The 14,755-nt window shown below is 44.7% G+C and overlaps 1 protein-coding gene across 2 annotated transcripts in view; it reads right to left on the bottom strand.

Moving 5' to 3' along the window:
* Positions 1-14,508, bottom strand: part of PMP22 (peripheral myelin protein 22) — a 66,913-nt gene extending 52,405 nt beyond the window's left edge. The window contains exons 1-3 of one of the 2 annotated variants that reach the window (XM_029600296.1): positions 14,172-14,508; positions 7,499-7,599; positions 6,166-6,259 (exon numbers count right to left, since the gene is read on the bottom strand). In XM_029600296.1, the coding sequence (XP_029456156.1) occupies positions 6,166-6,259; positions 7,499-7,576 (172 nt within the window). In that variant the 5' untranslated portion in view covers positions 7,577-7,599; positions 14,172-14,508. Of the gene's footprint in view, positions 1-6,165; positions 6,260-7,498; positions 7,600-9,338; positions 9,724-14,171 lie in introns of those variants that run through there. The other variant, XM_029600295.1, reaches the window with a different exon arrangement.
* Between the last annotated feature and the right edge of the window lie 247 nt (positions 14,509-14,755).

Genomic DNA, 14,755 nt, shown 5'->3' on the forward strand with positions numbered 1-14,755 from the left:
ACTTTTGGCCCAGGCACCCACCCCTAGCAGAAGGATCATGCCCCATCCGAGACAGCTCTTAAAGGGGCAGTAGTTAGAAGGCTTGGAGGCATTAGAACGACCGCCAGTCCATGATCCCCTGCACCTTTAAAGAGACTAACTTGAATGGGAAGCACTACTGCCCTTGGGCTAGACATGGAGGAGTTTGAGGCCATCAAAAGACTTTCTTTACTTTTGGCAGGTAATTATTTATCTCCTTCCTCTCAGCCCCAGCAAAGTTCAGGAATGCCTGAGCTAAGCGGAAGCTCATTAACATACCGTATTTTTCGCCCCATAAGACGCACTTTTTTTCCCCCAAAGGTGGGGGGAAAATGTATGTGCGTCTTATGGAGCGAATATAAAAAAAAAAAAAAAAAAAATCTAACAAACCCCCCCCCCCCCCCCCCCCCGACTCCCCCAAGACCTGCCGACAATTTCCTACAACCCCCCACCCTCCTGATCCCCCCCCCCCATGACCTGACAAATTAATTTCCTGCAACCCCCCACCCTCCTGACCCCCCCAAGACCTGCCAAACGTCCCTGGTGGTCCGGAGGGGGTCCGGGAATGATCTCCTGGGTGTGGGCCGTCGGCTGCCAGTAAACAAAATGGCGCCGACGGCCCTATGCCCTCACTATGTCACTGAGACCGACCGCTGCTATTGGTCGGTCTCAGTGACATAGTGAGGGCATAGGGCCGTCGGCGCCATTTTGTTTACTGGCAGCCGACGGCCCTATGCCCACACTATGTCACTGAGACCGACCGCTGCTATTGGTCGGTCTCAGTGACATAGTGAGGGCATAGGGCCGTCGGCGCCATTTTGTTTACTGGCAGCCGACGGCCCTATGCCCACACTATGTCACTGAGACCGACCGGTTGGTCTCAGTGACATAGTGAGGGCATAGGGCCGTCGGCTGCCAGTAAACAAAATGGCGCCGACGGCCCTATGCCCTCACTATGTCACTGAGACCGACCAATAGCAGCGGGCGGTCTCAGTGACATAGTGAGGGCATAGGGCCGTCGGTGCCATTTTGTTTACTGGCAGCCGACGGCTCACGCCCAGGAGATCGTTCCCGGACCGCTCCTGGACCCCCGCTGGACCACCAGGGACGTTTGGCAGGTCTTGGGGGGGTCAGGAGGGTGGGGGGTTGCAGGAAATTAATTTGGAAGGTCTTGGGGGGGTCAGGAGGGTGGGGGGTTGCAGGAAATTAATTTGGCAGGTCTTGGGGGGTCAGGGGGGTGGAGGTTGTTAATTTAAAGGGTTGGGATGGGGGGGGGGTTTGGGGGTTCCCAGGGAAAGAAAAGTTTTCTGATCTGGGGAGTGGACCGAAATGGCCCTCCCCAGACCCGAAAACAAAATGGGGAGAAAAAAAAAAGCTATGCACTCCCCTAATTTGCTCCATAAGACGCCCAGACGCAGAGCCGGTTTAGCACAATTTTTTTTTTTTTTAATTTTCCCCCTCTGAATCCTAGGTGCGTCTTATGGTCAGGTGCGTCTTATGGAGCTGCTCCATAGCAGCCCGAGAGATTAAAACTTGTATAAAGTAGTTACCTTAACCCCAGAGGAAGCACGAGAAACAGCAGAGACAAGCCAGAGGGACAGAAAAGAGACAAGAGAGTTACAGAGTGTTGTCAGAAATGAAAAGCATTTTGTAGCCACTGCCTGAAGAGCCACATGGGATGGGGGCAGGGCAGGGAGACAACAGTGTCCACTATGGACCACGCTAAAAATTCAGCTCTGGCTAGGCTCCTGGCTCCCTCCCCACCAGGGGCTTTGCAGCATCCCCCGTGGCGAGTAGATCCAATTATAGGCTCAGACTGGAGACCTTCCATATAATAGTGCACAGCACTGCCACCGAGCCACCAAACTGGCCTCAAATCTGGATTTTAATGTAAAAGCGCTCAGGAGCCGGATGAAAATATGCAAGGCCACAGATTAATCTCAAGTAACAAAGAGACAGTCACTAATCCCCAGTTAGAATACAGAGCTGCCTTTGTAGAACAAGCCCGGGATATTCTAGCCTGACAATATGCTGAAAGCTCTGGTTCGGATTGAAGGGGGGGTTCCCCATTTTTTTTCCCTATGCGGAAACCTTTAGTTTGAAATCCCTTCATTCTCCCCATTGCTCAGCTTTTCTCGTTGTTTTTTTTCCCCATGTTCCTAGATCTCGACCATTTTCTCATGTCATTGCCCTCCAGGCTGGTCTCGGCTTTCTTCTATCATGCCCTCCAGTATAAGGACAACTAATTCACAAACTCCCACCCATTTACTCATCCCACTGGGGTCACTGAAATAGTAAACAGGAAATGGGATGGGATGGGATTAGTTAGGAGTCAGGAGCTCTCACATGCAAGACTCTACCACACTACCAAGTTGGTACTTTTTATATCCCTGTGCTGGATTTTACCTATTTATTTATTTGCAGTTTTTATATATCGACATTTGTTTAGTAACCTCACATCGGTTCACAGATAACAGAAACATTGCAGCTGTGCGTAGAACAAACATATGCAACAGTGCTTTACAAAAAACATTTACAATAATCAATAAACTTATAAAATACTTATACAATATAAAAATATAAAAAACTTATACAACAATAATCAATAAATCTAACTAGAATTGCACCTAGTAATGCCAAAGAGCAGACTTTTAACTGTAAGATGCATGCCCTCTGAAGGATTTCACCACGTGTCAATGAAGCATTACTTTAATACTTACAGCATTATTAATTAAAAAGTGTATGCAAACAGAGCTGCACACACACCTGTTGTGTGTTAACCATAAGGACAGTCCCAGTTAGGCAGTAATCATGAAAACTGTCAAATCCCTTTGAAGTTGTGCTAGGACAGAAGGTGGTTTATGCTACTTAAGAGGTGGATGAAAATTAAGAACAATAATTTCCCAAATCAAATTCTTCAATTTGATTTTAGCACCAGCATATTAACGGGTAGCACATTATTAACTTCTACTGTTATTGCTAATAACAGAAATTTTGCTTGGCTTCAGGTTACTGGAAGAGGGTGAGGCAGCCCTGGGTTTTTGATCTACCATTTCAAAGCGGGTCGTATTGAGGAGGGCCGAAGGATGCCCTCACACAGGAGCGGATGCACCAGGCCAGATTCACCCATTTCTTAACACCTGGAGCCAGGGCTGCGGGATTAGGCAGCGTCAGCGCTGCCAGGGTACGTGAGAGTGGCATTTTCAAAATGTGAAAGAAGGGGTCTAGGTTTGGGGAGAGGAAGGAAGAGAGAGCGAGATAGAGAGAAAGAACTGTAAGAGGGTGACCAGAACTCTCTATATCTACCACTGTCAGTGGGCACATTCAACTCAGGGCGGGTTAGGGGTGCAGGGCAGTGTTACATTGGTCTGCCTAGGGTGCTACAGACCCTTGCACCAGTCCTGCCTGGAGCCTGGTGTTCACTTTAAAGTCTCAGGCAGCCCCCCTTCCTGTAAGTTTTATCTCTGCCAGCATTGCTCCAAAGCAAGACTTCTTTCTATGGTGTTTCTTGGCACCAATTTGCTCATGAAATTGGTAATTAGAAAAAAAAAAAAATGAAAGAGGATAAAGGTTCATTTTACATTAGATTGCATAAGCAGGGAACAGTGCTTTGTGTATGCAGCCTGGAGGTGGAAAGTTCCAGTCTGGCAATACTTGCCCTCAAAGTGCTAGTCTGAGCTGAGGAGTGGCCCCTCCCAGTGGTGGCCGGTAAGTTAGAACAAAGGCAATGCCAAAAGCAGTATTGTCATTGCCCTCCCCCCCCCCCCAACCTTCCTCACTTCCACCCAGTACCCCTCTCTATCCTTCCCTCTTCATTTCTCCCTTCCCAGCCTGGATCTCTCTCTCTACCTCCCAGCATCCATTCCCATTACCTTCTGGTATCTCTGGTGTCTTTCTGCATTTTGGGGGTGAAAAATGCACCACCACGCCTGCATATGAGCTGCTAGCATCCCCTCCATCTTACCCTTGCCTTCAATGAAGCAAAACTGAGCAATGAGGAATTTCTATCCAAAGAAACAGAGATAGTGACAGAAAAGGAACAACTTGCCCATGTGTCCCTGCCTACTGTGCTGTCTCAGGCCTTACTCCATCTAGGTTCTTCCCCATCCCCCCCCTCCTTCCCCCACTGCTAAGGACCCTTGTATGCTTATTTCTGCCACTTTTCCCAGATGTTCGCACGCGCTCAGTGAAAAAAAAAAAAAGTACTCTCTCCCATTCCTTTTGAGCCTTTTCAGCTTCATATGATGACCACCCCCCTTACCCTCAAGTCTTTCATTCTTTGGAATAAATTCTAGTCAGGTGAATCTGTGACGGCAAGTGTACTCTATAGAATGCTGTGACTGGACTGGCTGCAGACTTTGGGCTTTACGGTAGGTTCAAGTTCTGTAGCACCATCTCATCTGGGTGGACGGTCATGCTCAATCCCAAAAGAGGATGGAATGCATAAAGGCAAGAGAGAGATACCAGCCTTATCATCATAACAGGATCTCAGAGTGCCATCAATATTTCACAAAGAGTGAGCGTGAAACAGCAGCATTAGCAGAAAGTATTCCTTTCCTGCCATTTGCTCTTCAGCTGATGCACCAGGGTGAATGGCTTTTGCTTTCCATGTGATCTAGAGCTGGCTCCACGATAGTGGCACCATTCCGTGCTACTGTATGTGTAGAGCCAGTTAGGAGTTTAAAGTGAAATAAACCGGACAGAAGATCTTTATGACTCAAGTGACCACACATGGATTTGAGTTGGTCCTGCTTCTACCCCCACTACTTGCATGGAGATGCATCCAGCCTTGTTTTGGTTTTTTTTAAGGGGTAAAAAACTACATCTCCCTGTATGCAATGCGGCAAAACCTGGACTGGATCTGCTTGTTCACTGTACATTTTCAACATGTCTTATAGGGATCCTCATTAAGATGCCAGTATTTCTCTGACCCTCTCCAGTTTCCAAACCCTCTATATTTCATGTCATGACTCCCTTAAAAGTCATTGCCAGGGACCCTGAACAACAAGAGTTAAAGTGTGGTAGATAATGCACCCATCACAGGAAAGCACTACAATGCTGCAGATTCCTGGAACAGTCACTCCTATTACTGGGAAATGTATCTCAGAAAGCTGATTGTATAACAAGGATGTAGTTCAAGCCCTTGCAAACAGCCAGAAAAATGTGAGAGACGGAAAAAAAAAAAAAAGACCTAGATAGAACAAAAAGAATCTGGTAATATTACTCCATTCCAGTTCTAATAATGCCCTAGAGGTAGAGTTACTTCTTAATTTGCAAGTGAGGACAGGCACGCTCCTAAATCTACGCTGAAATATCAAAACGACTGCCATTTCTAACGGAGCACATCAACAAGAGCAAAAATGATTGTGGAGCTCAAGCGGTTTGTTCTCTTCTGCTGTCCTAGAACTGAGGGGCTGACAGAGACCTCATAAAAGGTCATCCAAAAAAAAAAAAAAAAGGACAGCAATGCCCTTCGGAAGGCAGCACTGAGTGGGTGGGGGGGCACTTAACTCCTTTGATGCCTGTTGACAGTGACTTGGCTGAACAGTTAGGATACCTCCCGGATCAAGCAAAACCAGGTGGGTAGCAGTGCGCCTGGTGCTATGCAAGTTGCAGTTATCCGCCCCTGCTGCTTTGTAAAACGACTGTGGCTGTTTTTCCCCTGCGCTGTGCTGATATATCTCACCTACACCACATAGACAGCTTCAGGGCTGCCAAGTGCTGATGATGATAAGGAAAGTTAACAGCAGTCGCAGGCCAGGGAGTGCGAGTGCGAGAGGCTCTGTGGCCACTAGGGGGCTCCAGCTGGTTGGCAAATAAAGACGCTGCATCCTTTCATGCCCTGGCCTCTCAGAAACCTGAGCCCCTCCCCAAACCGGGCTACTACCCCACTATATTTAAACACACTTCCAGTTGTAAGTAAAAGGCAAATGTTGTGAGCAGGCAGGCCTCCACAAATAATCTGCGGCCATTAACCAATCTGCCAAACACAGCTTGGGAGATATAGGGGGTGGGGGGAGAGAAGGGTTCCCAATGATTCAAGATAAGCAGTTGGGTTCCTTTTAAATTGAAAAGGGAGAGGTAGGCAAACAAAGTAAAAAAAAAAACAAAAAAAAAAACAGCAAATAAAACAGTAAAACTCCTTACCATTGTTAGAGGATGTTAAGCAATGCCAGGTGCTCATGCCCTGGCTGCAGTTCTGCCACAGATCTGCTGAATAGTTTTGGCCAACTATCCATTCCTGTATTAATAATAAAACAGTATTTATTATATCACCATCTATCCATATATAGTGCAATAAAGGATAAGTCACGCAGTTATAAATTAAGTCTGTGCTCCAAAAAAGCTTACAAGCTAACAGTTTGATTACTGAGAGAGCCATTCCCAGGCTCCCCCACAGTTCATGCACACATGGCGGAAAGCTCTGGGTGATGGGGAGGTAAAAGAACTCCTCTGAAGCTAAAGGGACAAAAAACAAACAGTGCACGCAACAAAATGATCCCCACATCTTAACAGTACGTTCAGTCTCGTTTTGCTGCGACTCTGTGAGGATTCTTTTTTTTTTTTTTTTTTTTTCTAATCGACTTTTAGATCAGGGCATCTTTTATCCAAGCTCCAGATCTCAGCCACGTGTCATTTTGCCAAATTTTAATCAAGAGCCCTGCCTGTGCTGAGAGGATCGGAGGTCCTTTAATCATCGGTTTTTCATTCAGTCGCAGAGCCTTGATATATTCTGCTGGCTGGAAGGTTGAAGTTCCCCGCCAGATCAGGTCATGTCGGACCGAAAACTAAAAGGCAACTACTGTTTTATTCTTGAGTGATTCTAGATTTTTTTCATTGAAAGAGAGAGAAAAAAAATCCAGCCACCCTATAATTATGCTTACATCCCCAGGGTGCCGGGAACACAAGAATTTTGAACTATTTAGGTTTGTGGGTTATATATCTATTTATTTATTTAAAATATATAGCCTGCTCCACCCCATGTTCTGGGCGGGTCGCAAAACAACAATCATAAAAAGTATACAAATTACAATTAAGAGAGATTATGTTTCCTTACATTCTCCAAGGAATCTCTTTATAGATCTTTTGTGCCAGTGCATTCCCTCCAACAACGGAGAATTGCTCCCAACCCAAACGTACGGAACGGGATTATGCTAAATAAAAAGTATAGTATGTATCTTGTCTCGTCCGGGTCAGGGCAAATGAGCTGCAGAGAGAGAGAGAGGGAGCGAAAGAGAGAGGGAGCGAAAGAAAGAGAGCGTGCGCGAGAGAGAATTAGCAGCAAACGCTCCGTGTTGTGGTTTCCGAAACGACCACGAAAACGAGAAAAAGAAAACCAACCTGCTCGTTTCGGAAACCACAACACAGAGCGTCTACCAGCGACTGTGTCGTTCACCGGTCCGCTCCAAAAACATTATATATATAAAAGTAAACCCGAAGAGTTATTATTTTTATTATTATTATTATTATTATTACTTACGCTAACAATAGTGGAGACGAAGAGTAGCACCAGCACTGCAACGTGAAGAAGAATGATCCCCAGCAACAGGACAAGCATTTTCGTTGCACTTTTCAAAAGATCTAGCGAAGGGAGAGGGAAAAAAAAACCAAACTAAACTGAGAGAAACCAACTTTTTCGTCCTTCTCCCAGTAACCGAGCAGCCCGTATTGGGCGTGTTCCTGGGTTCAGTAAGATCATATGAACGTGGGTGTGTCTGGCAATCTGAAAACAGTGCATCTTTATCACCAATAGAGGGCGCTGTGTAAGCAAAATAAACTTGACATGTTCATCTGCCTAACCTACACCAACCATTCCGTATTTTCACTTTTAAAAAAGGCTTTATTCTGTGTCTTGATGTTGGGGAGGGAGGAGGAATCATAAAAACTAAAGATTATGTGTTGCCATATTCTTGTTTAAAGGTTTGGCCCAAGGCATAAAAAAAAAAAATAATAGGAGTTCCCTAGATTGTCCTACAATGGCTGACTGGACACACCCCTATTGCTCTTCTCTACTATATTATTGTACTTAGCACATTTTATTTACGGTAAAAATGGTAGCCTTGTGTTTGAGCCATTGTTTGCAATAAGAGGGGAAAAAAGCTAAAAGCATGCGTTAGGAGACAGAGAAAAGCTGCTTTTTCTCCTCTTGAAAAAAAAATCATCATACACATCAGTGATAAAATTATCCCTAACGCAGCTTTTTATTCGGGGATTTTTTTTCAGTACCTTTTTAGCAGCGAGGCTACAAGCATAAAGAAAGTGGAGAATCTTATATCACACAATAAGGCACAGCTTCAAAAGCCTCACACCCTGTAAAACTCAGGATTCATTAAATTCTGTAGAATATTTCATTTGCCCACTAGCTGGCATTCAACAATTTTGGCTTTTCTTTTTTTTTCTACAAAACTGAGAGCTTTCCAGTTTTAAACCCAAAGTCAGTAAATATGATGTACGAAAATGTCGCCGAGGCTCCTTGTTCTTCAGGGTGGGGAGGAACTGGAAACCGTTATCCACAGATAGAAGTCTGCAGCACCGTCTGCCTTTCGCTATCTGGAAGTTCATTAAACGCCACAGCCCCGAGAGCTCGTCCAATGGTAGACTTTAAACCTCCTTGTCTGCTCATTGTAAGCCAACTAAATAATGTATAACGTGGTGTGAAGTGCAGAAAAAAAACACAAAGGGCTTATGTTCTAAGCTTTTTCCCCTACAGACACAAAATGGGGGGGACGGACCGGGGGAGGGGGACTTTTTTTGACAGAGTTCAGCAACTCCCAGTGAGCAGTGCTACTGGACATGTCGATGATATTTTTTGCAACCCGGAGCTGCCTTTTACATAGGTATCCACGAAATTGCTTAAAAATAAACTAGCTAGCAGGTCTAATTATAAAGAATGATTCATGCCTGCAACCAGATCCTGTTTCGCGGAGTCGGTATTTGGGGTGCGTTCCAGCGTGAAGGGGGATCACTGACGTACGGCTATTTACTATTAACCAAATGGATGACATGGAGAATAATAATTATTATTAAATATATGAATTGAATATACATGCTCGGACGATTCTTCTCCGCCGTCCCCAGAAGCAGATCCGGGATGATTTTTTTTTTTTTTAACGACATTAAAAATAACACACATCAGCCCAGAACAGAATCTGACAGCAAAAGAGCCACCCAAAACATTTCGAAGCATTAAGAGCCAGGCTGCGGGACTGGGAGCAGGAAAATGCATGCTCCTTGCAGGAAAATGCATGCTCCTTTGGGTTATACTGGCTGAAAGTGTAGCACATCCCCGGAGAATCCAGCAAAGAAGAGCTCCCACTTACTTTTTCTAAGAGGATCCGCACAACGTTCGAACGGAGCTTGCTCCTCCTTTATGGCGAAAAAAAAAAAGAAAAGAAAACAAGCCGAGGAAAGCAAGCGAACCCCTAAAAAAGAAAAAAAAAAGGAAAGCCAAGAAGGGGAGAACAGATCCAGGATCCCGTGTGAGTCCCGTTTCAATCCAGACTCCAGTGACAGAGGTCAGAGGCAAGTGTGAAGTTATAAAGTTTCCCTTTAACGGGAACAACGCCCTGATTACGTGTGAGCGGTTGGGTGTGCCCTCGTGTGCGTGTGTGTGGGCATGTGGGGTGAGTGTGAGGGAGAGACAGTTATAGTGCTATAAATAAGCCTCGGGGAAACCACAGGAGCCCTATCTCGGATTCTCTGGCGTGGAGTGACGCTGGAATGTGACTTTGAGCCCGTTTACATTATTGCGCTGTGCGTGCGTGCATGGAAACCCAGGGAAGGAGCGCGTTCTCCTCCGCCCCCTCGCGTAGGGTGGAAGAAGGGGCTCTGAGGATGCAGGGAAAGCCTCGCCTTGCTTGCAGGATCCATGTGGGCTGCAAGGCTCCTGGCATGCAAGATCGGGGGGGAGGGGGAGGGAATTATTGTCAGAGCTTGGCCAGCAACGACGCTCGGGACCCCTTGGAGCTGATGACCGCCGTCTGAAGGTTGTACAAGCCGGGAATGTGTTTGTGGAAGTTTCATTTGTTGGGCGCCCAAATATTACGACTTTATCATTTTTTTTAAATATATATATCATACATTGACTATAAGTTAGCCGGAATTTGAAAACTTTTTACTTAAAAAAAAACTTTAAATATAATAAAATGGAAAGTGACAGACTTATAAAAATTATTCTTCTTGTTAAAAAATATTATTTCATGACATTACAAAATCTTAATAATACTTTAACACGGACATATGAAATTTGTTTGCCTTTCCAAAAGTTTAGTGGTGCATGATGCTGTGCGGTTTGATGAAGATATTGCACTGAACCGGGAGCCCATAAACTCTCTTAGATGCCCCACCTTAAATTATTACAAGGCAGATTGTTTTTAATGTTAGCAATAATTTGCTTCCTAGAGAGAGATAGGTTTCACATCATTGTGTCTAATCCCTCTCAATTCAGAATTACATGATAATAATTTGAGTGACTGACAATGATTGAATTACGCGAGTAAAAAAAAAAAGCAAGCAATATATTAGTGGAGAAATATTTGTAATAGTAGCTGGAATGTAATATTCTGATGGCATTATTGACTAGATTGTTCCCACTACATGTGTTAAATCCTACATTGAGAGCGCAGGCAGTGGAGAATAGAAGTGCTAAGCTTGTGTTAAGACACTGGGCTACGTGCCCTGGCAGTGTATTCACACTCAGCTGGACTGGAGACGTAGGTGAGGCAAACTGAACATCTTTTGCAGAGCTTCCTCGTCCTAACCAGGGCATGGGACAGGTCGAAGAGGTGGAACTGCCTAGCTAGCAGTCCTTCCTTCAGGTGCTGGGCACTGGCATTTGAAAGTGGTCTGAATCCAACTTTTCCCAATGTATTTTGTGATGATTGAAGTTTATTTTACAGTTTAAACAGGTATGGATTGGAACTGACAAAAGTTAAATGAAACTCTGTAGTCTATGAAGTAGGCAGGTGCACAGAGAAACAGCGTCTGACACTCCAGGTGTGACATGTGCTGCCGAGGTTTTTTTTGCTACAAAGTTTACTCCTGCTATTTTGGGCTTTCAGTTCAAATCGAAACCGACCTCTGTGGATGATGATGCTCAGGATTACTTCCCCTCCCAACTCCCTTAGCCCAGTCATTACAGTGACAGCAAAGCAGGTTTTAACTCCAAGGGGTGCCCCTTCTAAGCCAGGATCAGGGCCCTGAAGCAAGGGCGCCCTGTTTGTACATCCCTAAAGCCAGTCCCACGCCACAGTCCTCTGCCATGGGCCATTAGGCTCCCTCCTAAACCCTGAAATCCAGGGGGTCTAAATTCAGCAACTAGGTGTTGTCATTGAGCCATGGCTGGGACTCCTCTTCTTCTCTCCCCACCCGCTTTGTTGCCCCTGCAATGTTTTTCTATTTTCATTTTTTTTTTATTGCCCACCAGACTTCATTTGCAACTACTAAAGGGGGGGGGGTTTCCTATACTTTTAGCCCCCTTTCCCATTTAACCTACCCATTGCGGCAACAATTCTCAGCTAAGAGGCCCCAGAACTTGGCTCCCTGTGCAAACGGGCACAAGTTCAACCTGGGTCTGCGATGTAGGTGTCTCCATTGTGCCATGGCTTGGACGTTCTCCCACTGGGATCTGTACATACCACCTCCACCTCCACTGCATCCCCAGCCTCAGTTGGCCAAGCTCAGACGTTATACCTGAATCTCCTGCATGGCAATGTTCATGATATTTTAATTTTTATTTATTTCTCAATACTATTTCCTGGTCTGATATTTTATTTTGTTGGTTTGTTTTATGTATGTCTTATTGTAAATTTTATGTTTGAATTGTAAGTCAATCAGAGTTTTATTTGTAAGTGAGCGTCTAAGAAACTGAAATAAATAAATACATATAATTACTTGTATCAATAAAAACAGTTGAATATTGGAACTGCCAGAGCCAAGCCCCTAGTTTATGTGGGATACATTGTACAGGTAATGGATGTTGACCGCTGGGGTAGGGCTGGGGTGAACTCTCCTAACACAACCACCGTAATGAAGGGGTTCAGATTATTTTGAGGATTCACTGGCAGCCCTGTGCTTGGGAGATGACTTTAATAACCCAGGCAACTGTCCTGGGGAAGAGACTGGTGTGATCCAGCAAATGTTGGACTGCCCGATGGCATTAAAAAAAATGTGGCTTTGACCAACTGATAAAGGGGATGGAACAATTCCCCTATGAGAAAAGGCTAAAGAGGTTAGGAGAATAGATAACTGAGGGAAGATATGATAGAGATCCATAAAATAATGAGTGGATTGGAATGGGTAAACGTTAATTGATTGTTTACACTTTCAAAAACTACAAAGACTGGGGAACATGCAATGACGTTACTAGGTGATGCTTTTAAGTCAAATAAGAGAAAATGGTGCTTTAACTAGTCTAACCTTCAACACGTCTCTCTCTCAACCAGACTCCAGTAGAGTCTGGATTGCTTAGGAAATAAGAACATAAATTTTGCATACTTGATCAGACTGGTTTCCAACAGTGGCCAATCCAGGTCATAAGTACATGGCAGGATTCCTAAATTCAATATATTCCATGCAGCTTATCCCAGGGACAAGCAGTGGATTCCCCAAGCCCACCTTAATAATGATTTATGGACATTTTCCCAGGAATTTGTCCAAACCTTTTTTTTTTTATATATGATACATAATTTATCCTTTTACATATTATATCATTGTTGTCCAAACCTTTTAAACCCAACTATACTAAACAGCTTTTTTTTCTTTTGGAAAATCATTTTTATTCAGCAATAATGCACTAACAGGTTTTACCATATCCTCAAGCAACAAATTCCAGAGGCTGAGTAAAAAATTATTATATCTCACCAGAAAAAAAAGAATCTAATTTTGCATTTAAAATCTGAATTCCTTTTATGTTAGTAATTTTGTTTTGGTCTTTAGCAGCTGGACCCAAAAGTGAGTGTTGCTCTGCTCTTGATGAAATCAGTGCATACCAGTAGTTTCATTTAGCTGGTAACATAGCTTGGCTATGCTAGAGAGCCACAGGGTAAGTCCTTGGACCTGTTTTGTTTTGTTTTTGACATTTTTATGAGTGATATTGCAGAAGGATTGTCAGGAAAGGTTTGCCTTTTGGTTGATGATACCAAACTCTGCAACAGCTTAGACACACAGGGAGGTATGGAAAAATATGAAGAGGATTCTAGTGTCAGGTTTAGGGTCAGGTAGCTAGGATTTAATGTTAAAAAAATGCAGCCTTATGCATTTAGGGTGCAAAAACCCAAGGGAGAAGTACAGTATAGGAGTGAAATTCATCTACGTAGACAGACGAGCAAAATCTGGGGTGATTGTATCAGATGATCTTAATGTTGCCAAACAGGTGGCTAAGGCAACAGAAAAAGCCAGAAAGATACTGGATGCAGAGGGACAGGAATGGCCAGCAAAGAAAAGAAGGTGTGATATTGCCCCTGTATAGGTTCCTGGTGAGACTTCAATTCTGGAGCATTCTGGAGAATGAACTTTCAAAAGAATATAAACAAAGTGGAGTCGGTCCAGAGAGTGGCTACTAAAATGGTCAGTGGTCTTCATTCTAAAGCATATGGGAATGGGGCAAGACTTAAAGATCTAAACACGTGTACCCTAGATGAAAGGTGGAATAGGGGAGATATGATAGAGTGTTTAAATATCTCCATGCAGAGGAGGTGAGCCTCTTTCAGAGGAAAGGAGGCTCTAGAACCAGAGGTCATGGGATAAGTGTGAAAGGAGGAAGACAGGAGTAATTTAAGGAAATATTTTTTTCAGAAAGGGTAACAGATGCAAGGAACAGCCTCTTCATAATCCTGTTTCTATGTATCACACGGGGAGAGTGGACTGCCTCTTCGGCTTGTCTCTGGGCTTTTACTGGCCTCCCTTGATCTCTGATGTTCTTCCAGCTTCACCAGACGAAATTTGATCATCGCGCTGACTCACCCAATTACCGAACTAAATGAATTGCATAATTTTCAAAATGACTCACAGCATTAGTTTTTGCAGTTAGTAAGTGCCCGTGCCTTTTTTTTTTTTTTTTTTTTTTTACCGGTTTGCCTTGGCAACCTCGGATTGCTCCAAGCCACACATTAGAAATAAAGCGCAGATGTTTGAAATTCTTAACCAGGACTTACCAAGTAAAACAGTCGCGTAAACGTTCCTGAAAATGTGTTTCCTAGAAAGACGAGTTTAGAGTTGCTCCCCTGGCAGGACCGCAGTTTTGTTGTTCCGAAAGTTCCTCCCTTTTAGTCCTCCCAGGGCGATTTCTTCTGTGCTGGACTTGGCTTACTGGAAACGGAGACGTTCAGCTTTCCCTGTTTATTCGGCCTCCAGTCCCAACGCCCAGGAAGCGTCACGGTGACCCGAGGGAGCCCGGCCTCCTGCCTTTAAAGGGGCAGCCCTGGGCTTTGGGGGGCTCTGGCTGGGCAGCTCAGGGCAGCAAGACAGTCCAGGGACAGATAATCTGCAGCAGAGGGGCAAGTGTGAGGGGAAAGGGGGGGACGGTGCCTTGAAATAACGAAATAACTCTCTCTCTCTCTTTCTGGGTTCAGCGCTTTACGGCAGTCTCCAGGGTGCATCCGGAGGTCCATCCGCTGGAAAGCTTGGGCCGAAGACGATGGAGAACTCTGCCCCGGATGAGGGCTGGGTGAGTGGAATTAAGGGAGAGCCGAGGAGGCAGCGACAACGCCAACAAAAGGTCAGGATGGACGTGGACGCT

Source organism: Rhinatrema bivittatum, chromosome 4 (genome assembly GCF_901001135.1).
Source record: "Rhinatrema bivittatum chromosome 4, aRhiBiv1.1, whole genome shotgun sequence".
Lineage (NCBI taxonomy): Eukaryota > Metazoa > Chordata > Amphibia > Gymnophiona > Rhinatrematidae > Rhinatrema > Rhinatrema bivittatum.